General features: G+C 41.9%; 1 protein-coding gene across 1 annotated transcript in view; it reads left to right on the top strand.

Annotated features, from left to right (window-relative positions):
* The window catches only part of frmpd4 (FERM and PDZ domain containing 4), a 22,345-nt gene extending 2,645 nt beyond the window's left edge, over positions 1-19,700 (top strand). Inside the window, exons 2-15 of the mRNA XM_030786582.1 lie at positions 3,020-3,180; positions 4,028-4,130; positions 6,442-6,487; positions 8,412-8,516; positions 11,378-11,485; positions 12,045-12,176; positions 13,578-13,697; positions 14,252-14,388; positions 15,024-15,150; positions 15,847-15,936; positions 16,290-16,472; positions 16,777-16,920; positions 17,030-18,053; positions 18,436-19,700. Of these exons, the coding sequence (XP_030642442.1) occupies positions 3,020-3,180; positions 4,028-4,130; positions 6,442-6,487; positions 8,412-8,516; positions 11,378-11,485; positions 12,045-12,176; positions 13,578-13,697; positions 14,252-14,388; positions 15,024-15,150; positions 15,847-15,936; positions 16,290-16,472; positions 16,777-16,920; positions 17,030-18,053; positions 18,436-19,700 (3,745 nt within the window). The remainder of the gene's footprint in view (positions 1-3,019; positions 3,181-4,027; positions 4,131-6,441; positions 6,488-8,411; positions 8,517-11,377; positions 11,486-12,044; positions 12,177-13,577; positions 13,698-14,251; positions 14,389-15,023; positions 15,151-15,846; positions 15,937-16,289; positions 16,473-16,776; positions 16,921-17,029; positions 18,054-18,435) is intronic.
* The last annotated feature ends 2,363 nt before the right edge of the window (positions 19,701-22,063 follow it).

Raw genomic sequence — 22,063 nt, forward strand, 5'->3', positions numbered from 1 at the left:
TCTTGGCTCTAGAGGACTGTAGATACCTCAGAAATGTGTTCCATTCACAGAGAGCCAAGGAAGGAAGGATACCATTGTATCATAGTCAAGTGACCCCACGTTAAAGATTCCCCGCTCATGGCTGTTCTGGGTTGTCAGGGTTGTTTTAAAGGTTGTCGAAGTGAAGTTCATGCAAGAAAAGCAGGGTTTTTCTGTCATGTTACCTGTGTTTGAAGTCTGGGTCGCACTAATCAGGATGACTAAAGCGAACTAGTTTTTTTGAATTTGCTTGAAGTGAACAAGGTTAATAAACACAGGTGGATGGATGTAGTAAAAAAATAATAAAATATAGATAGATAAAATATGCAGAATGACCTCCGCTCCACAACCCAGCTTTCACCATTGACTGCCATAGGACATTTAAGACTCAGATAACCATGTACCATTACATGAATGTCAAGCCACGACATTTTGAAAGTAGTTTTTTTTTTTTTTTTATGATTTTGTTACGAAGCAGGTGACACCGGGCGACATGAGCAGAGCAAAGGTGTATTCTGAGATTCTGATCCTCTGTAGGTAACCTAGTTAATCTGATCCGACAGGTAAGAAGAGACGCGAATGACAGCATCGCCATAGAAACCAGGGTCAGAAAGAGTTTAGTAGGAAAAGGCACTAAAGGAGAAGGACTGAAAATGTTTTCTTTTTTCCTTTTTTTTTTTTTTTTGTTTTATCCATGAGAATTCATGTGATCTGTGCAAAAAAAAAAAAAAAAAGGATTAACGATTATCAACCTCTGTGTCCTAGTGGAACCTTTCCCTCCTGGGCTTATGGAAAATGCCAGCCCGGTCCAGCTCTCTGGTGCTGCTGATTGGACCTCTGACGGTCTGTCCCTGAAGCTGACACTCTGAAATAAAAGGAGGGGAACTTTTCTCGTTTTGAACAGACTTTGTCTTTGGAATAGCTGCACTGCAACACGCGTGCTGTTATTATGCCAGGTTTTTTTTTTCTTTTGACTATTTAATTGAATGAAATTGTGCCTGAAACAGAAAGCTAGAGACCAGCCAAAGTAGGCAATGCACAATAGTCCTGTCAGTGCAAGTCAAATCTTAACAAAACTGTATTGTATTTGTTAGATCTGAGACACAATGAAACTCATGCAGCTTTGATTGTATGAAAGGGTGACTGGCACATACCTGGAGATCTGTGATGTTTCGAAGATTTAAAAAACAAAAAAATCCTACAATAGTTATTTTACGAACACACACACACACACACACACACACACACACACACACACACACACACACTGAGTCATCTGCTGTGGTATTCACAGTGCCTGGGTGAAGAAAAAACCCTTTAAAAATGAGGCCCATTAGCAGCTAATGTTGGTGATTAGAAGCCATTAGTTGCGTGGTTGGCATGACACAGGGAGGCGGAGCTTCTTTAGCAGGTGGCATTGGGGGAGGTGGTGGGCATGGGGGGGGGAGGGGGGGGCGAGGAAGGAGGGTGGGCAATGAAGAGCACTTCCTGAGTGCAGGAGCCCATATGTTTTCCGCCGCGCGTGCAATCTGTCGGGCTTCGTCCAAGCGGCGGCGAAAAGCGCGCTCGGAATGGGATTCTTTTAGTCTCCCAGGTACGCGGTGCCGCTGCTGTCCAGAGCACAGAGCTCAATCAGATTAGTTTCATTTGACTTATGCAACTGGCCCTGTTTCTGGGGGTTTGTCTCTGTGTAATAATGGAGATTTAATGAAGTTGTGCTCTTGTACATGACGTTTTTATGGAGACGCTGCTGTAACCCTCACATGTCTGGAAGTGGTGGTTATGTAAACCTCTCCTGGAGAATGCTAACTGCTCCCAGCATCCAGCCCTCTTTCTCTCTCTCTCTCTTGCTCTTTCTCTCTCTTCTCTCTCTCTCCCCCCTTCTCTGTCTGTCTCTCTCTCTCTCTCCCTCTCTCTCTCCCTCTCTCTCTGGTTTGAAAGATTAATTACTGCTCTTCACTGTGCTGTGGAACATGTGTCAGGACCGGGGTGAACTGCACACTGCTTCCCCGACCCCGCTCTTTAATTAGCCAACAATGTGAATTTCACGCAGAGCTCAACTATCAGACAGAGAGAGAGAGAGAGAGACAGAGACAGAGAGAGAGAGAGGACCAGACACAGACCAAGAGGATGTAAAAAAACAAATAACAAAGACAAATGAGGAATTTGGCAGAGTTAAGGTTGCAGTGGATTTCTCAGACATTATTTCTCTGAACAAGGAGACACATGAGGGTACTGACTACTACATCCTCAGGGAAAGCAAGTCTGACCTGATGCGTGAACCCAAAGAACTTTATGAACAAGATTTAAAAGAGAAAAACAAAATAGCTGGCACTACTGTGACACTTGCTTAAGACACTGCTGTGCAGTCCAGAGATACTGTATAGAAAGAGTTCATGGCCTGAGAGATCAAGGAAAACGAGGTTCATTGACAGAAGAAATGGTTAGTGCTGCTCAGGTCACTGTCAGGGTTTGTCATTTACGTTATTGAAACACGGACTTAAGCCTTGACATATCTCTAACCAGCAGTTCAAACTTTCCAAGCTTAGGTTATAACACCATCACCAACAGCACGGGCTTTCCACGCCTTGATCAGGGTTTCTTTATTTAATGCGGCTGTTGCGTAATCTTACCTGTTTCACTACATTAGACTAAATACATCAGGGTTTCCGGGTTTACTGGTCTACTGTTGTTTTACCTCAGCGTTCTGAAGTGTCTGACTCTCTCTGTGTGCCTCTAATTGAGTGTCAGTTGATATGAAGTCTCTCAGCAGTGGCTCAGCCAAAGCCTGATCAGTCTGCTGTCATTTTACTGTCACACTTCAACAGAGCAGACAGCTCTGTCTGATACGTTCAAAGTCTCAAAGAGAAAGCAGGACAGAACATGGATGCTCAAACATTTTAGTCATTGTTTGTGAAAAACCCACTTTCAATACCCTCCCTCCCTCTCTCTCCCTCTCTCTCTCCCCTCCCCTCCCTCTCTTTCTCTCTCTCTTTTACAGTCACATTTCCCAGAGTAGCTCGCTGGAGGAGGTCCGTTTGGATGTGGAGAAGCTCGTGCCTCCAGCGCCCCGTAAGGTGGAGATGAGGCGAGACCCTGTGCTGGGGTTTGGCTTTGTGGCTGGCAGTGAGAAACCAGTGGTGGTTCGCTCTGTCACTCCAGGTAACAGACTCACCCACACTGGTTTTCCCTCTTGACTCCACTCACATTAGATCACACACTGCAAACAATTCATTCAACATTTGTTCCTTTGTTACTGTTCACTGTCAACCAGCAAGAAGTTGTATACAAAAAAGAGTAATATCTACAGTTTGATATCAAGCAGGATTCAGAAAATAATATTCTGAAAGGCTTGAAAGTTTTATGTTCATACCTTAAACAGGGAATTATGTTGTAATACAGCAATATCATAAAACATTTAAGTTTTGTTTTGCTTTGTTTTTTTCATTTTACATGCTGCATGAATATGAAATAAACTGTGTAAGAGTTTTGTCTGTGTTAGATTAACAGAATATCATCTGTATATCTGTCTGTCAGTAATATAAATTGGTCTACCAGGGGCCTGGAGACCTCTGTGTTAGAGTAACAGAATGCCAGTAGTCCGTTAGTAATATAATTTGGTCTACCAGGGGTCCAGGGACCTCTGTGTTAGAATAAAAGAATGTCATCTGTCAGTGATATAAATTGGTCTACCAGGGGGCTTGGGACCTCTGTGTTAGAGTAACAGAATATCAACAGTCTGTCATAAATAGACAGCACTCAGTGGCATCATGTAACCACAGACACAGTTCCTACAGCTAAAATGAAAGAGCTAATCCAAGAATTACAATCAAAAAGGTCATGGTTAAAAACCTTTTAAAATACATTATCTTCTGTTTAATCTGACATTGTTCTGTATGGTGCAATACTGCAGTTCAACATTTAACTCTGAGTCGTTTTGGATGACTAAAGACAGAAAGCAGAGAGATGCATGTAAGAGAAACAAATGCGTTGGCCTTTGTCGGTGCAGGGGGTCCGTCGGAAGGCAAACTCGTCCCAGGCGACGAGATCATCATGATTAATGAGGAGACAGTGAGCGCGGCACCCAGGGAGAGAGTCATCGACCTGGTCAGGTAGGATCCTTTCAGTCCTCCTCTCTCCCTCTGACTGCCACCGTGTGCTCTGGCTGTGTGCTCCATTTCTCTAACCTCACCGCAACCGTCCTTAACTGCTCTATACCGCTCCCTCCAGTCTATACCACTGTCACCAGTCTATACCACTGTCACCAGTCTACACCACTGTCACCAGTCTATACCACTCACACCAGTCTGTACCACTGTCACAAGTCTATACCACTCACACCGGTCTATACCACTGTCACCAGTCTATACCACTCACACCAGTCTACACCACTGTCACCAGTCTGTACCACTGTCACCAGTCTATACCACTGTCACCAGTCTACACCACTGTCACAAGTCTATACCACTGACACCAGTCTATACCACTGACACAAGTCTATACCACTGTCACCAGTCTATACCACTGTCACCAGTCTATACCACTCACACCAGTCTATACCACTGACACCAGTCTATACCACTGACACCAGTCTGTACCACTGTCACCAGTCTATACCACGCACACCAGTCTGTACCACTGACACCAGTCTATACCACTGTCACCAGTCTACACCACTGACACCAGTCTGTACCACTGTCACCAGTCTATACCATGCACACCAGTCTATACCACTGACACCAGTCTACACCACTGTCACCAGTCTGTACCACTGTCACCAGTCTGTACCATTCCCACCAGACAGGAAAGGTCCCTGGACCCATGCCACTGACACCAGATCCTGACTTTCCAATTATCTTGTGTCTGTGACTGGAGGCTTTTCTTTTTTTTTCTTTTTTTTTTTTTTTTTTTTCTTAGCTGACATAGGTGGGACTCGTCGTGTTTGTGTGCTGCTATAGGCCGTCTGTGATGAGAGCAGACGTGTTTAGTGCTCTGAGCTGGTGTAGCGCACGGCACTGCTGTGTGCTGTGTCGTTATTTGCCTGTTTTTGCCATTCCCCTTCAACCTCTCTCACTAACAAGCTGTTTTCGCCCACAACAACTCCTGCCATCTAGATGACTGTTTTTCTTTTTTCCTTTTTCTTTTTCTTTCGCTTTTGGGTACACCATTTTTGGGAAACCTTGTACGTAAAAAGCCCTGGAGGACGACGACCTTTTTTTTTTATTTTTTGGAGAGAGAATGGAACTGCCGCTCGCCTGGCGCTGACGAGCGTACCCACACTCAAAGTCGTTTAGTCACTCACACATCTTTTCCAACACTCAGTCAAACACTTTCTCGAGACTTCATTCAGCAGGCCACAGCCATTTGGCTCACTCTCATCAGGAGCAACCCGTTTTTTGAGAATGAGGTGGCGTCGCTAATAAGTTGGCCACCGACTCTACGTTGGAAAGTTATTATAAATAAATAACATGTCCAAACAAATAATATTAGTTATATTTTAGCCCTTTTTTTAAGCAGTGCATATATTCACTTCTGTGTAACTATGCACTTTATAAATCTGCACAGGTCTGTGGATTGCTCCAGTTGTATTATGACACTTTGTAATGACAGTGTGTATGGAATTCAGATTTGGATTCGGATTGACAGGTACTGCAGTGAGCCGTCTGTCTACACTGCAGTATGTGACTGGGGAAAAAAAAAAAAGATAAAATGTATCCATATTGCGCTTCATAAATATCAACCCTGGTAGTCTTTTCAGAGCCTCAGGGGGAAAAATACTGCCGGCTCTAAGGGAGAGCTCAGGTTCCCAGAATAATTCTCTACAGGTCAGGCAGCTTCTTTCCTTCACAGGATGTGTTTTCACCATTACTCTCTCTTGGCTGAATGTAGAGGCCATAAAACCTGTTTTGTAAGCATTATGTTCTGATACGGCTCGAGATACAGGTAACGGATTTGTGTATTTTGTAGAAACGACCTTTTTTTCGAGGGAGAAAAAAAAAAGGAAGAGAGAAGAAAGAAACGTTGTGTTTGGTGGTGTTTATGTAGGCTTTTTACCAGCATTTTGAGGAACGGATGAATGTGTTGAAAATTGTTGCGAAAAAAGCATTTGAAATTTCAAAGGTTTGTATCACTCTCTCGCACACACACACACACATACGCACGCGCTCACACACACGCACACACACACACACACACACACACACACACACACACACAAAAAAACCTTATTCAGAATCTCATGAAAAGTCCATTAGTCTGAAAAGAAGTGAATGTTCTTGGTGGAGAAGTCTTAGGATCAGTGTCCATGGTATGATCAATGAAATGTTAGTCTTTCTCTACTGTGTGAAAATCTTCATTTGAGTGTCTCTCTCTCTCTCTTTCTTTTTCTTCTTTTTTTCCCCCCTGTCTTTGTTCTCTGCATAGGAGCTGTAAGGAATCCATCGTGTTGACGGTTGTACAGCCCTACCCGGTAAGACTCTGAAACCCTCAGAAGATTCACATTAAAGATTCATGAACACGCTCCAACACTCTCTCTTCTTTGGCTTTTATTACATTTTGGACCCTGAAATAATGACATCAAATGTGTTTCTACTGGCACCCGAACTGAGATTATTAGAAATTTTCATATATTTAATTGAACAGTACTGCATTTGGCAACTTCAAAAGTCTATCATCCAGGGTCCTTTGAACCATCTCCAATTACTCTTGCTTTCCTCCCAAACATTTGGCTGCATGGTTCAGTCAATAATCTACTTCCAGCTGAGTGTGCATGTGAAAAGAACCAAATACAGAATGCTCCCAGACTATGTAAGTCTCTCATTAGCGAACTGATTAACCAACCCATACTAAACGCTGACCGTGAACCATGCTTAAGGGATGTGAGTGGTCCCTCCATGGTCTTCCTTACAGCCCACAGATAATGGATTGACTGAAGGCTAACCAGCACTGGTCTGCATTTTTTATTAATCCCCAACAAACATCCGTCTTTGAAAATCTTTTTACTGATGAAAAAAGACTTACAGTGTCTGAAAAAAGAGATTCCTATGGTTCTTTGGGTGGACAGCAAAACATTATAGTTTCACTGTTTATGTATGTATGTATGTGTGCGTGTGTGTGTATGTACGTATGTATGTATGTATGTATGTATGAATGTATGTATGTGTCTATGTATGTATGTATTTATGAATGTATATTTGACCATCGTTTCATTCAGTCATTCATTTGAGTAACTGCTGGCATGTAAGATATGGCCTCAGCTGAATCCTATGATATATGAAGAAATTGGTGATGGTTTTAGAGTTTAAGAATTACAGTGACTTGAGTAAGTGAAATTACAATGTATTCAGAAAACTAATCTTTTGGGAGTCTGTCTGTGCCAACACTTGTTTACAAGTGCAGCTCTTATGTCCAGAGCATTGAATAATGAGATTCGCGGTAAAGTTTAGTGAATAAAAAACCATAATTGAACGTTTTGACCCTTTTTTGTGTAGACAGAAGTTTAAACCATATAGAATACACGAGAAACTGTCATCAACTGCTTGACAGACTGCAATCCGCCGGGAAATTTGGCACAAAAGATATCCTTTGAGTAGTTGTCCTCTGCCTATCTCTCTTTCTTCTCTCAGTAATTACGATCTATTCATTAAAGTAGGACTCCAAGGTCTTTACAGTTGAATGCAGTTTTTTTTTTATCCATAATTGAAAAGTGTTTTTTTTTTTTTTTTTTTGTAGTCTTAACAGCGTAATCATATGAGACTGTTAAAAACATCGAGCGTCCAACTGCTCTAAGATATTATAATCTAGAAAGTCTTGGAAACATTTCAAAGTGTCTGTCGCTGCTGCTTAAAGAAGTGTGATGTCCCTTAGGATGAAGAAAAGAAAGGGGGTTAGGCAGTTATTATGTAGGCTGTGCACTTTGGTTCAGCTGCGCAAAGATTGGACAACGACTGGTACACCATCGGGAACGTCCCTCTCTTTTGGCGCATTCAAATCGCATTGAATTCACATTCAAGAAAAAAACAAAAAAAAAACAAAAACAAACGACGGTTTCAGTTTAACGATAAAATCGGCCATCGCAGCCGTGTGATTTGGAATGTATTTTAGCAGTCCTTTATGATAAACCATGTTTCACGCAAGCATAACCCTCGTATACCGTCTTAATAGCTGCCTGTAATGGTGTTGTGTCATTTATTCAGCGGTCCAGACGGAAATCGCTCCGCCGCAGTGTGTAGCAAATCAAAAGCGTATTCATCGTGTAATAGTGCGTTACGTGAATGTGTTTCTGACTTGTGTGTAATGGCTTTAGCGGAGTAATGAGTATGTTTGTGATGTTGAAAAGAACTGCTGTATCACTCTCCTCTCTCTCTCTCTCTCTCTGTATGTGTCGTCTCCAGTCCCCAAAGTCTGCTTTCATCAGCGCAGCCAAAAAGGCCAAGTTGAAGTCTAACCCAGTCAAAGTGCGCTTCGCTGAGGAAGTCATTATTAACGGACAAGTACCAGTAAGTGCAAAAGACAAAAAAAAAATGCTGTTCGCGTTGCCCAGATCTAGGAGTAATCACTTAAGAGACAAAAATCATCTGAAACATTGAAAAATATGGTCTAATGTATGTCTAATGCAGTTGTCTACTGTTATTAACAACAACCAAAAAAAGCGGTGACTCTTGATCTGAAATGTCATGTCGCTACTGTATTACACACAAATGAACTTAAATGGGTTTGACGTCATATCCATAGCCTTCATAACCATTACTGATTTTCTCTATTGACCCAAATGAATGGAACTGCGCTCTTAATGGCCAGCAAGAAAACCTAAATGATCAGAAACACATTTTTTTTTTTATTGTGCAGTGAGACGTTCACTAGTATTTCACGCAAAATCCAAATGACAGACATATTTTTTCAAATCAGTAATCACGTTTTTCTAAGCCAAGCCCATTTTTTGTGATATGGTACATATAACCGTCTGTACCATTGCTTTCTTTCTTTCTTTCTTTCTTTCTGACCAAAACAATACGCCCAATTTTCTACATAGGGTAAAAAACGACTATGTAAAAAAGAAAGTTGTGGTCATATTAAATAACAGTTTGTTTCAAAATACCACATCTTCGATGCATACGTGTAAAATGTATTTGTGCATGTTTTAAACCTTTCAGCAGTTACACAACAATCCCCCAAAGAGAAGAGTCAGTGAGGTGTTGAATGACTGCACAGGACAGGTTTTCAATAGGAATCATAAACAGTCCATTCCAGTCCACGGTTTCGTGCTCTAAACCTCCACGCAGTGTACGTGGAGGGTAATATCTTTTTCTTTGTATCTGTAACAGCAGTTGTGATTGTCTTTGTTATAGGTGTTAAGACTGTGAGACTTGATGATGTGTGGTAGGGCTTTAGGCGGATGTCATATGTCTGATATCAGTGGCTTTACAGAGTACGAAGAGTGCTGGCAAAATATGAGGCAACATTTAGAACTTCATACATTATCATACACATACACACACTCACATGCACACACACACACACACACACGCACGCATGCACAATGCCCTCTCATACCTCTCATAGATCCTGTGATGATAGCATGTGTAGTTATGGTCATGCCCTGTGTGAGGAAGAAAACAGCTGTTGTATAATATAATAACCATTAAAACCTTAGAGAGGAAACAGTAAAATGATGCGTCTGTGCTCTGACAAGACCTCCATCAGGGTTGTGGAGCATAAACCTTTTTATTCTCAGACGTACCAGGCCGCATGCACTGTGTACACCAGACCATAACACAAATGTCTCCTTTTTTTAATTCATTTTCAGATCAATTGACCATAGCCTTGGCAAAGCAAATAATGACTGTAGTTTTATTTCAATTTTATTTTAGTTTAATCCAAGTCTCTGCAGGATGTTAATACCATGCTTGTGTAACTGACAGCAGGAAACTTTATTGTGGCAGTAAAATAGAATGTTCTTTCATATGTTAAGAAGTAGGGAAAACACCAAAAAAAACCAACAGACTTGCTCACCATCACCAAAACTACTAACCAGTCACAACAGCAATCACTTTCCTTTGTAGGCAAGAGCATTACCTACATATATGACATTCCTCAAGCATCTCATGCGTGTAGGTGAGGGCACTTTGTGGTCCGTGTGTGTGTGTGTGTGTGTGCGTGTGCGTGTGTGTGTGTCGCCTCATTATGAAAGGCTTGCCCATCATTCGGACCAGGTGTGATCACAGCTATAATTTACAATCACTCATAGTTTTCCCATGATGTTTTTTTTCTTTCAGTAGGCAATGTTTAGCATGTGGTATGTTTATAGATATGGAAATAAGCAGCTGGTTTGTTTATAGATTTAGAATTAAGCAAATGGTATGTTTATAGATGTAAAATTAAGCAGATGGTATGTTTATAGATTTAGAAATAAGCAGACAGTATGGGTATAGATGTAGAAATAAGCAAACAGTATGGTTAACGATGTAGAAATGAGCAGATGGTATGGTTACAGATGTAGAAATAAGCAGATGGTATCATTATGGATGTAGTCAGTATCCTGAGGAGTCTTTATATTATGGGACGCAGTACTGAGGACTCTTCAGGATTTACAGTGCCTTGAAAAAGTATTCAGCCCCCAGATGAGATTACAAAAGTACTCATACCTTTTGTAATTACAAGGTTACGTTCCTCAGGTACAGTATATTTACAACTCACCAAGTTCGTCAATTATCTCCACCTATGCAGGAAATTGGTGGTCACCTGTTTTCACAAGGATAAATACCCCCTCTCTCGGTTAGGTCCAACAGTATGGTAGAGATTTTCTGCAAAAAAAAAAAAAAAAGAGGAAGAAGAAGACAAAATGGCTTTCAACACAAACCAGGGACAGAATGACATAGAATCTCTGGAAGGGTACGAAACCATCTCGAGGACACAGAGCAAACCTTGGAGGTCAGTGCGCCCCATTACACAGTGGTGGAAAAAAGAACATGAGACCACAGCTGCCCCGAGTGCCCAGGTCAGGCCACCCCTCTACACATCGTCACCAAACAAGAATGGCACTGGTTAGAGTGGCTACTGCGATGCCAACTGTTGCTCTGGCTGAGTCAGTGCCTGAAACTGCCACTGAAAGCGACATTCAGAACTGAACCGTCTCTGAGGCGTTCCACGAAAAAGGCCTTTCAGGAACCGTGTCTCTGTGAGGAGAGCTGTGTTAACTGTGTCCAAAAAAAAAAAGGGAAAAAAATCAGATTTGGTCGTGAGACGTGAACTCAAGCAATCGAGAAAAAAAAAACCGCGAAGGCGCGTTTCACAGCGAGGGTCAAGAGCAATGTAGAGTAAATAATAATTATCTCTTTTTTTTTTCTTCCCTCGTTTTCAGGAAATGGTGAAGGATAACTCCCTTCTCTTCATGCCAAATGTTTTGAAGGTCTACCTGGAAAACGGACAGACCAAATCTTTTCGTTTTGACTGTAACACCTCCATTAAGGTAAAGTCTGAGTCCTTTAAGGTACATGAATTCGTGCTGAAGGCCCCTTAAATGCTGTAATTACTCCAGAGGAGACGCTGGCCACTTTTAGAAATGTCATTTCCCTCCGGACATTACAGTGTTTTGCCTTTGTTTCAGCGTGACTTGATTGTGGTTACTGGTTTGCATAAAATAATATGATGTCTCACACACACACACTCTCTCTCCCTCTCTCTCTCTCTCTCCCTCTCTCTCTCTGACACACACACACACACACACACACACATATGATCAGCACAGGATTAGTCTAATTAGGTTCCATCTTCTCAGGCAGTTAACCGAGTCACATGACCTTTTTGAACAGCGTTTACCACTGCATGCACAACCCTTCCATAACGGCTCTTTGTGGACATTTTCTGGGTTTTTTTTTGTTTTTTTACCTCTCTGCGACAGTCTCCGACTGTTTAAAGTATTTATTTCTTACTGTAAATGTAAAACCCTAAATGGTTATTGTGGTATTGTATTGTTCATTATTCCTGCTCACTGACACCTCCTCTCTCTGTGTGTCTCTGTGTGACAGGATGTTATCCTGACCCTGCAGGAGAAGCTGAATATTAAGAGTATAGAACACTTCTCCCTGATGCTGGAGCAGAAGACAGAAGGCTCCAATACCAAACACCTGCTCCTACACGAACAAGAGATGCTCTCCCAGGTTGGAGACCCAACAGAAACATAAAGAAGTCCAGATAACTGGGAGTTTTGGCATTTTCGGATGTGGCTTTACACATCTGGAGTTTGGTTTTGCTTGTTTGGTCACTTTGTTCGCATTGTGAATCATTTATTAATAGCATTAACCCAGACATTTTCTCCGTGAAGATTGAGCCTAAATAGCAATGTACAAGTCACTGACAAGATAAACACCCATGTGAATTGACTCAGTAGGGTTTCAGACCATCACAAGACATCAGAGACGTCACCTTAGCTTCAGTGTACCTCACCACAGACCCTCCAAGTGTCCGGAACACCCATAGAGAGACATATAACCATTCTTCCTTTAGAAATTCCATTACTGAGTGTTTTATTGATGGTGGTGGTTTCCCATAAGTTCTTAACTGAAAGGAGACCTGGTGACTGAGAAGGTCATGGCGTTTGGTTTACCTCATGGTTTACATTATCATTGCAGAGACCTCTGTTGTAGGATAGAAATGTTTGGCCAATAGGGTGAGGGCGATCACCCAGGATGACTTTGAATTTATTGATGTTTACTTTGCTCGCTGATGGTTTTGTGTGAAGCTAAATCGCGTCAGGGAAAACTCCACGCCATAACAGAACCTTTTCACTGTAGGAGACACTCTGGGCCCTTGGTTTGTTTGGGTGGGTACCACTACATACACTCGTCAGCTCTTTGAGAACCGGAGTGAGGGATGACTCATCTAGCCGTCAGACTTCTTCCCGATCCCGGCTGACCAGTGCTTGTGGTTTTTTTTTTCCTTTTTTTTTTTTTTTTTGTCTTGCACCACTCACATTTTGAGGTGCAATACAAGGTCTGTTCACTGCAAGCTCAATCGCACTTGTCCGTCTCCTGTCAAACTAATCGCTTTTTGATGAAGGTGTCCATAGATTGTACGCAACAGATTAACATTTTGACCCGAATGATTCTGAAAGCGCTCGTCGGTTTTTGCCCTGTTCTGCATCTCTAACTAACGCAAGATCGATACATATTCAGCTAACAGCATGACCTTGTTTAATGATGCATTTCCCTTAGGTGTCCATGAGGATATCACCCTGTCAAGTGTTCCTGTGAAATATTAAACATTCAAATAGGTTTAATTTTCCCAGATAAAGATATCAACCAATCAACCAACCAATCGATCAGTATCAGAAAATGCAGGGTGGAAACACTGGGTTAATGGGGTTACGTTATGTGGAAGAATGACACGCCCTTATAACAGAGCTGTAGAAACAGAGGAAAATGAGCAACTCTGACAGCTTCACTGATGCTCAGATTGTGTTAGTGAAGATTTATGACTCATAGAGAATTCTCACTGTGTTTTATTTGCTTTTTTCTTCTCTGACTTTTTTTTCTTCTTCTTCCTCCTCTTCTCCTTCTCAGGTGACTCAGAGACAGGGCTCACATAAGATGAAATGTTTTTTCCGCATCAGCTTCGTTCCAAAGGACCCGGTCGACCTGCTCAGGAGAGATCCTGTGGCATTCGAGTATCTCTATGTCCAGGTACTATGATCCCCACAATCCCTCTGTATCGCATTCTGTAGAACTTCATTTAAATCGCCTCGTTTGAAGACAAAAGGCTTCAGAGACCTTTATGAGTCAATAAGGATAGTCTGTAAAGATAAATGAGATTAAATCTGAAGAATACTGAGATTTGCATAACGAGCTTAAATGCCTTTAGTTCATGTTTAGTACTTGCAGGATATTCTGAACTCATTAACTCAATAGATTATTTTGATATTCTGTAAGTGTCAGTCCATATTTGTCTGCAAATGACCCACTCAGCTGAGGTAGCATTAACAGTTAATGTTTAAACTTGCATAGTAGAGCAAGCAGAAATCTGAGATAGACAGAACCAGTGACCTCTGGGTTTTCTAAGATCTGAAGTTTGAATCATTCGCCCTTTTATCTGGAGCTGATGTGAAAATATAAATCTCTCTCTTTTCTCTCTGTTTCTCTCCCTCTCTGTCTCCTCATCTCTTGCTCTGTCATCTTCTCTCTCTCTCTCTCTCTCTCTCTCTCTCTCTCTCTCTCTGCGTGTGTATGTGTGTGTTCAGAGCTGTAAGGATGTGGTACAGGAGCGTTTTGGCTCAGAGCTGAAATATGACACTGCTCTTCGTCTGGCTGCTCTGCAGATGTACATCCTCACCCTCAACACCAAGCAGACGCAGAAAGTCTCACTCAAATACATCGAGTCAGTGCACGGCCTCTGTCTCACACACACACACATAAACATACATGCGCACGCACACACATGCATACACACACACACGTACATGTGTACACACACACACATATATATAGTCACACACCACACCACACACTCACACACACATGAATACACACACACACACACACTTCAGCTCCAGTTTTTCCACATCCTCAAACACAAAGTATATGTCGATTGTTTTCTTTAGTCATATGGTTAACCTATGAAGTTAACTTTACTCTCTGAGGTTGTATAAGGATCAAGGAAATATTTTGGCCTCTTTTGCTCAGATTTGACACATACACCCGGCTGTTAAAAAAAAGGTTTTCTCGCTAAGCAAATGTAGTTACCAGTCTCTCAGCATTTTCATTTAGAACTGATCTAGTTTGGGCCATTTGGGGTGTCTAGTTCTTGATATTTGAGAAACATCATAGTTTTAGGGTTTCGAGTTTAGAGATTTCTGCATACTACTAGAAATTGCACACCTCTTTGATATTCCTTACTTGAGTGTGTTAAGATGAAATTGCTCAGAATCTAAATTTGTATGCTTAGCTCTCTGTCTCTCACTTTCTTTCTCTTTCTCTCTGTCTCTGTCTCTCTCTCTCTCTTTCTCTTTAAAGGAAGGAGTGGGGTTTGGCCCTGTTCCTCCCCCCAGCTGTTCTATCTAGCATGAAAGAGAAGAACATTAAAAAGGCGCTTACTCACATTCTCAAAACGAACCAGAACCTGGTACCACCCGGTAAAAAGGTGAGCTGACCAAGTCCATGCTCGTCCAGGTTAGCATTGTGCAAAGTTTTCTCTGTAGACTCGGCTTATCACCACAGACACTGAGTATCATTCAACATTAAAGCGGTCCTTTCTGCCTCCCCCAATAGACAACAATGGGTTTAAAGTGCCCGAGACCGAACAGAGATAGTACACTAAACAGATACTCATTTTCCAGCTAAAACTAATCTGCTACTTTAAGCCTTGAACAATATTTTTTCAATCCATGGCTTTATGGATCTCTGGCTAATGCAGCAAGTGCGTCACATACTGACTGATGTAGCGAGGTTGGGGTAGGCTGCCCCCTAGTGGAGTTTTACTCAAATAGAAGAAACTTTCTTTATTAATTTATTAACTGATTTGATTTTCCAGAGTGAGAAGTGCTGACCAGAAGTGCTGCCCTTTCAATTCAGATCTAAAACATTCTATCTCATCGTATTTATTTTTTCTTCCATTTCCTAATTGTATTTCAACATTTCATTGACTTGCTGGTACCCTGAACTCTATACTGATGGTTTATTAGAAAGAAATTTCACATCTTTATGCTTTTACCCCCCCCCCCCCCCCCCCCACCCCAATCCCCACACCCGCCCCCCCAAAAAGTGAGTTTTCTACAGTCTGACTTTGTGTCTCCTTCAGCTCCTGTATTTCAGTTAACGTTTTCACTCTCTCTTCCAGTTGACGGCCCTACAGGCAAAAGTCCACTACCTGAAATATCTCAGTGACCTGAGACTGTATGGAGGGAGAGTGCTTAAATCCACACTGGTCGTAAGTCGAGACCTCAATCACAAACATCCCACTGAACAGCAAAAGTATAAAAATAGTGTTATGGTCATAAGGACTTTTTAACAAAATACCTTTAAGTCCAAGACATGTAACGAGTTTCTATCGTATTACACTGTATCATATTAAAAAACAATGTATGTTTACATTATGTATATTTTTGTTTATTTTTGTATATTTTTGTTTACATCAGCCTGTGCTCAGAGCCACTGATTTTTACATTTTTACTGTTTTGAATTTGTCTGGCTGAACCCTGGCCCAGGTCTTCAAATCCTTTAAACATTAACATTAACATTAGCATTAAGTGCTCTAGTAATATCCACTGGTCTCCTCTCCAGCAGGGGGAGAAGCACAGTGAGGTGACCCTTCTGGTGGGGCCGAGGTACGGCATCAGTCACGTGATCAACACCAAGACCAACCTGGTGGCACTGCTGGCAGATTTCAGCCATGTCAACCGCATTGAGATGTACACAGAGGACGAGAAGAACGTTAGGGTAGAACTCCACGTCCTGGATGTCAAGGTGAGGTTTGAGGCTGTTTAAGACACAACAGTCTATAGGCAAAAAAAAAAATAAGCTCTAAGACATTCTAGCCTGTGGGAGGAAATGATGCTTCTCCTGAAAAGACTGAGAGCATTACTGCCATCTCTTCTCCTTCTCCTACTTTTTCTACCTCCCTTCAAAAGAAGAACAACAATAATAACAACAGCAATATCAAGGTCATTAGCAGACCACGTTTGAACAGTCAGTGCAAACAATACATTGTTTCTTGAGTTGCTTTATTGTAATGAATTAAAACAGCTGTCTTATCTGCCCCTTCCCACAGCCCATAACCCTTATAATGGAGTCCAGTGATGCTATGAACCTGGCATGCCTCACCGCTGGCTACTACAGATTACTGGTGGACTCACGTCGCTCCATCTTCAACATGGCAAACAAAAGTAAAACATCAGGTGAGGAACAGTGTTCAGTGCATCTGTACTAAACAAACTAGACTATGTCTAGTCTTCCGTTTTCAAAATGTTTTAGTCAATCCAACAGCCTTAATTTGTTACATATTACATGTGTTTTTTACAGAGAATGACTCTAAGGGAAAGAATACCTACCAGGCTATTGAGTGGAATTACAGCTCCTCCTACAGCGGATGTGAAGACCACAACAACCAGATGTGTATGAGGGACCTGCCAGAGAAAGAGCCTGAGTACGCAGAATGTTCCAGAAGGGATGGTGATACGGGCCCAATCTACATCACTGAGGTGGAGCCACTCCATCATGTGGGGCACATGGGCGAAAAACCAGACAGGGGAGGGAGGGGAACATACGCACAGCCTTTCCTAGGCCTACCTAGGGCCAAACCCCAGGACTCACCTCGCAGTGCAAAAGTCTCATTTATATTTGGAGACCCTCCATTAGATAGTGTAAACCCCCAGAACCTGGGGTACCAGAGGCTAATGGAGGAGATGCCAGAGGTCTGGGATGGCAACAGGTCTATGTACATGCAACACGAGGACTTTAAGACCATGGAGCCATGCCTGGAGGCAGAAGAGGACTTCACATATGCCTCCCACCCAGTCTACAGCGACGCGAAAATCTTCGGCAACACAGAGGGCATTGAAGAACCGTTGCTGCGGGACATATGCTACGCCGAGACCACCGACGATGCTGAGGATGAAGACGACATCAGCTGCGAGGAGGACATGGTGACAATGAGCGAGCTGAGAGACAAGAACTCCTTCCTCTCGCTCTCCGAATCCAGCGACGACATCATTGACCTGACAAACCTTCCTCCTCCACCAGAGGGCAACGATGAGGACGATAACGATGTCCTCCTGCAGTCACTCAATTTGGCCATCGCAGCCCCTCCGCCGGGTTTTCGGGACAGTTCTGACGAAGAAGAGCAGCAGGACCCTCAGAGGAAGGACAGGAAAGGCAAAGCCTCGTGCGACGACATCCCCGTGTCTCTGATCGACGCCGTGCCCACACAGGTCGGCTGCAGAACGGAGGAGGCTTTCGATGACGCTGTGGTCTCAACGTTGCAGGCTTTGGAGGCCTTGGCAGCGTCCGAGGAGCAGTCTCCCCACTCCCAATCAGACAATAGCACAGGTTCTTTCACCATTGTAACGTTTATACATTGAAAACGTATGGTCTTCCCGCCATTCTGTTTTGTTGTGTCCCTCACTTTTTTTTTTTCCAACGATAACCCCATCATTTTCATGTTTCAGTACCATGTGTGAGCATTGTTTTGTGATTTTCAGGTCAATGTAAACTCATTTTGTTTGTTCGATTTTTTTGTTTTCTTTCTTTTGAGTTTTTATTGTTGTGTTTGGTGAATCATTTTTGTTTGCTCCATTCATTGTGTATGTATTAACATTCTTGTGGCATTTCATTTCATAGTCTTTTTTTTTGGTACAAATAAACTATTTTAAAATATATTTCCACTGCGTCTTATATTTTGATTAATAAAACATTTGTCTCTTTTACGCAGGCGTAGAAATATCTAGAGCCTTTAGTCCCGAGTCCTCTTCGGATTCTGGAAATGAGACTAACTCTTCTGAAATGACAGAAAACTCTGAACTTGCGGCAAATCAGAAAGTCTCAGAGAGCTCCCTCAGAATGTTTGTAGCCACCGCTGAGGGCTATCAAACGCTGACCGAGGAGAAGACCGAATTTCGTTTAACTCAGAGAGAGACTGGAGTAGCCCTCAAAGTGCAGCATTGCTCCACCTCCAGACTTCAGGATGAGGACTCCCAGTCCTTAGCTGTGCCTTCCTCCCAAACCTTCCACTCAGACAAGGTCGAGATGGAGCCAGACACCATGGAGACCAAATCTCTGTCTGATTACTTCAGCAAACTCCACATGGGCAGCGTGATGAGCTCCTGTAGGTCTCAAGGCCAACAAGGCGAGGCTGATGTCAAGACGTCATCCGCGGTCGAGCACTCCGAATCCCGTCTGATGAAGAGCGCCAACGAAGAGGATCTTGTTGGAAAGTACAACAGCTTCAACGCAAGAGACCCTCGTCATTTAAACCAGTTTGATCTGGAGAGAATGTCATTTCCATTTCACGACAAGGCTCAACGGTGGTCGCAGTTTCCTGAGAACAAAATGCTAGGACACATGTCCTCAGAGGTTAGCACTGATTGCACTATGTTGCATGCTGACAGGAGAGTACAGAAAGGGGAAAAAATGGACCCTGATGAAACGGGTTCAGTAGTGCTGGGCAAACCCAGAGGCCCTCTTACATCAGAATCTAATGCTCGCTCCCCAGTCAAAGAGTCATTTATGACTGAACAAGCTGGCTTGGCCAATAATGAGCTGCAGCAGGGAAAGGGGACTGTGGCTGATCACGAGGTGACGAGGGTTTACGAGTATCACCTGACCAAACGGATGTCCTCCTTACAGAGCGAGGGTATCCATTCCCTACAAAGCTCCCAATGCTCTTCCATCGATGCTGGCTGCAGCACAGGGAGCAGTAGCTGTGTAACGCCGATGGATTCCCCTCTGTGTACAGCAGAAAATTCACACCTGCTCTCGGAATCGTCTTTAAAGGGTCTGGGCTATGGAGGTGCAGAGGAAAAAGCCTATGGCCAAGGGATGCATGGTAAAGTCCACAACCAGAGTCCGGAACCTTCGTTTTTACGGAAGCTCCACATAGGGACAGGCTCGGAATCACCTAGCGGTATTATGCGTGAAGGGAGCCAACGCATGCCCAAGATAAGAGAAACTACAGGTATGGTCGAGTATGATGGCTGAGAAAATTCTGCGCATAGCAGGAAGATTTGGGAAGAGCTGAAAAACAATGGAAATTGAAATAGTGTGTTACAGCCACAATCTTCTAAGGATTTAATAGCCACTATGCTATTTATCTGAAATGATTGTGGTAATGTTATTGATGTTTTAAAAATTATATTACGTATCTTAAAGACTATGGAGCTCTCTGATTTTCTAATTTAAACCACAGCCATTTTTGTGACAGAATTAGGTATGAATATGTGAGAAAAAAATTAGAAGTCATTGACAGGGAAAACATGGTTTGCTTGCCAATACTGCTTTTCCCACTTTTCTCTTGTGCAATTGTTTCTCAGTTTTACATCTGATTGGGTGTCTTTAACATATTCAAATGTTCATCATCATTCACAGAATGTGAAATGCTCAGTTGGGATTACCACATGTTCTCATTAAGTCACTGAATGAAAAAATCATTCAGTACATAACTAAAACTTCAAAACAACACTTCAACTTGTTAAATGATGACAAATTGCATGAAATTAATTGCACAATGAACACGTTGCATGAGATCCACATGACTAACACCCTTTTTTTTCTCTCTCTCTTTTTTAACGCTACAGTATAGTGCAAGGAGAAGCTGAAGAAAGTTTCAAAACCACATATTGAAGAACGTTTCAAAAATTCACAAAATATCAACACAAACTACCCCTCCCAACCCCCAACAACGTAATGTACCCATAGCACAGAGTCAGACGTGCCAAAGGAGAAGTGTTTGGAGGCCTTGAATTCGACTCACACCCAAAAGCATTTCCTCTTATGTACACCCTTACTTCACCCTAGCGCTGGCAGCTTAAGGGATCTCAGGCAGGAGGAAGAAATAGAGCTTCAAATAAAAAAATAAATAAAACAAAAAAACAAAACTGCAGGCTCAGGGAGCAATGAAACTGGTGGTTTGAGAAAACTTAAACCACAAACAGGTAGATGGATTTACAGTAACTTCGTATTGTTAAGGAGAGTCGTTCTCTTGTGTCGCCACTCAACCGCCCTTTTTTTATTTTCTTTCTTTGCAACAAGAGAACAACGCTCCTGTTTCTGATACCCATCAAACAGAAATTATTTCCAAAGCTGCACAACAGCACCTAGAAGTAAATGTCCCCCTTCCTCAACACCTTACTACACCCGACCTTAAAAAGTGCCATGCCTGACATGGTAATGTTGGAGAGGCATTTGTATCAGGCATTCACTGAGCATTTGAAAAGATGAAAGCTTCATTTTATACAACTTGGATCACAATCATTCGTTGTTTTTTGGTTTTTGTTTTTTCTCACACATACACTTAAGCCACTGAGATATGGAAACAGCATCAGGAAACAAAAACTGCAAGATGACCAAGACCAGGTTCTGAACATATCCAGCACTGTCTGGCCTCTGCTTCCACCAAGAAACTTTCTAAAAAAAAGGATTTCCCTCTCATTTGAAAATATCTCTGTACCACTACTTACGTTTTTCAAATGCTTTGGTAAAAAAACCCTGAAGATTAAGCATCTCTATGGAAACAGCTGTGTTTCAAGAACTGGAAGAGAACAGACCAAGACGTCCCAGTCATCGCAAACTCCATTTGCCTCCTGAAACCTGACCAAGATGCTTAAGGCAAATGCCCCAGTGACCAAAGCATTAACATAGTTTTGCACATTGGTCCTATGTCATGTTTGCCACTGTCCACAAACTGATTGCGGCACACTTTCCGTTAATTACTTATATCATTCAGCACATTATACGTATGTGAAACACTTCACATCCAGTGAACATGTTTTTATTTTTTCTATTTAGTCATTCGTAAAGCCATACACAGAGAGATGGGCATATCTGGCCCAAAGGGAACTGCTGTGATAATCTTTGCCTTGTGTACATTATGTGCAAAATGTAAATATGAAATTAATTCTATGGAACTATAGGCATTTTAAAAGAGGAAATATTATTCATACACCTTAATAGAAGCATTCCTAAGATTTCATTATAAACGTATATGTTTAAAAAAGAAAAACACAGTTAAAAAATTTGCTCGGATATTGATGTAATGTTGGCATATGAAGTAAAAAAAAAAGTAAAATAACAGTCTTTTGATTCATGACATTGATTCAAAACTCAAACAATTTTTAAATTAAAGTAATTTAAGTTAATAATATATGTGATATTTTCCTTTTCTTTTTTTGCCCATAAATGGAACAGGACATTTTTTGAGATTGTATATGAAGTTGTATATGAAAGCATAGTTTTCTGTGTTTTACAGTATTGAGCCATAATTTACCAGGAGTTTACCTTGACTTTGTTTTGTTTTTCAAAATTAAAGCACAATTACTGCATTTGCCTCTCACAACCATGAATTT

Source organism: Chanos chanos, chromosome 10 (genome assembly GCF_902362185.1).
Source record: "Chanos chanos chromosome 10, fChaCha1.1, whole genome shotgun sequence".
Lineage (NCBI taxonomy): Eukaryota > Metazoa > Chordata > Actinopteri > Gonorynchiformes > Chanidae > Chanos > Chanos chanos.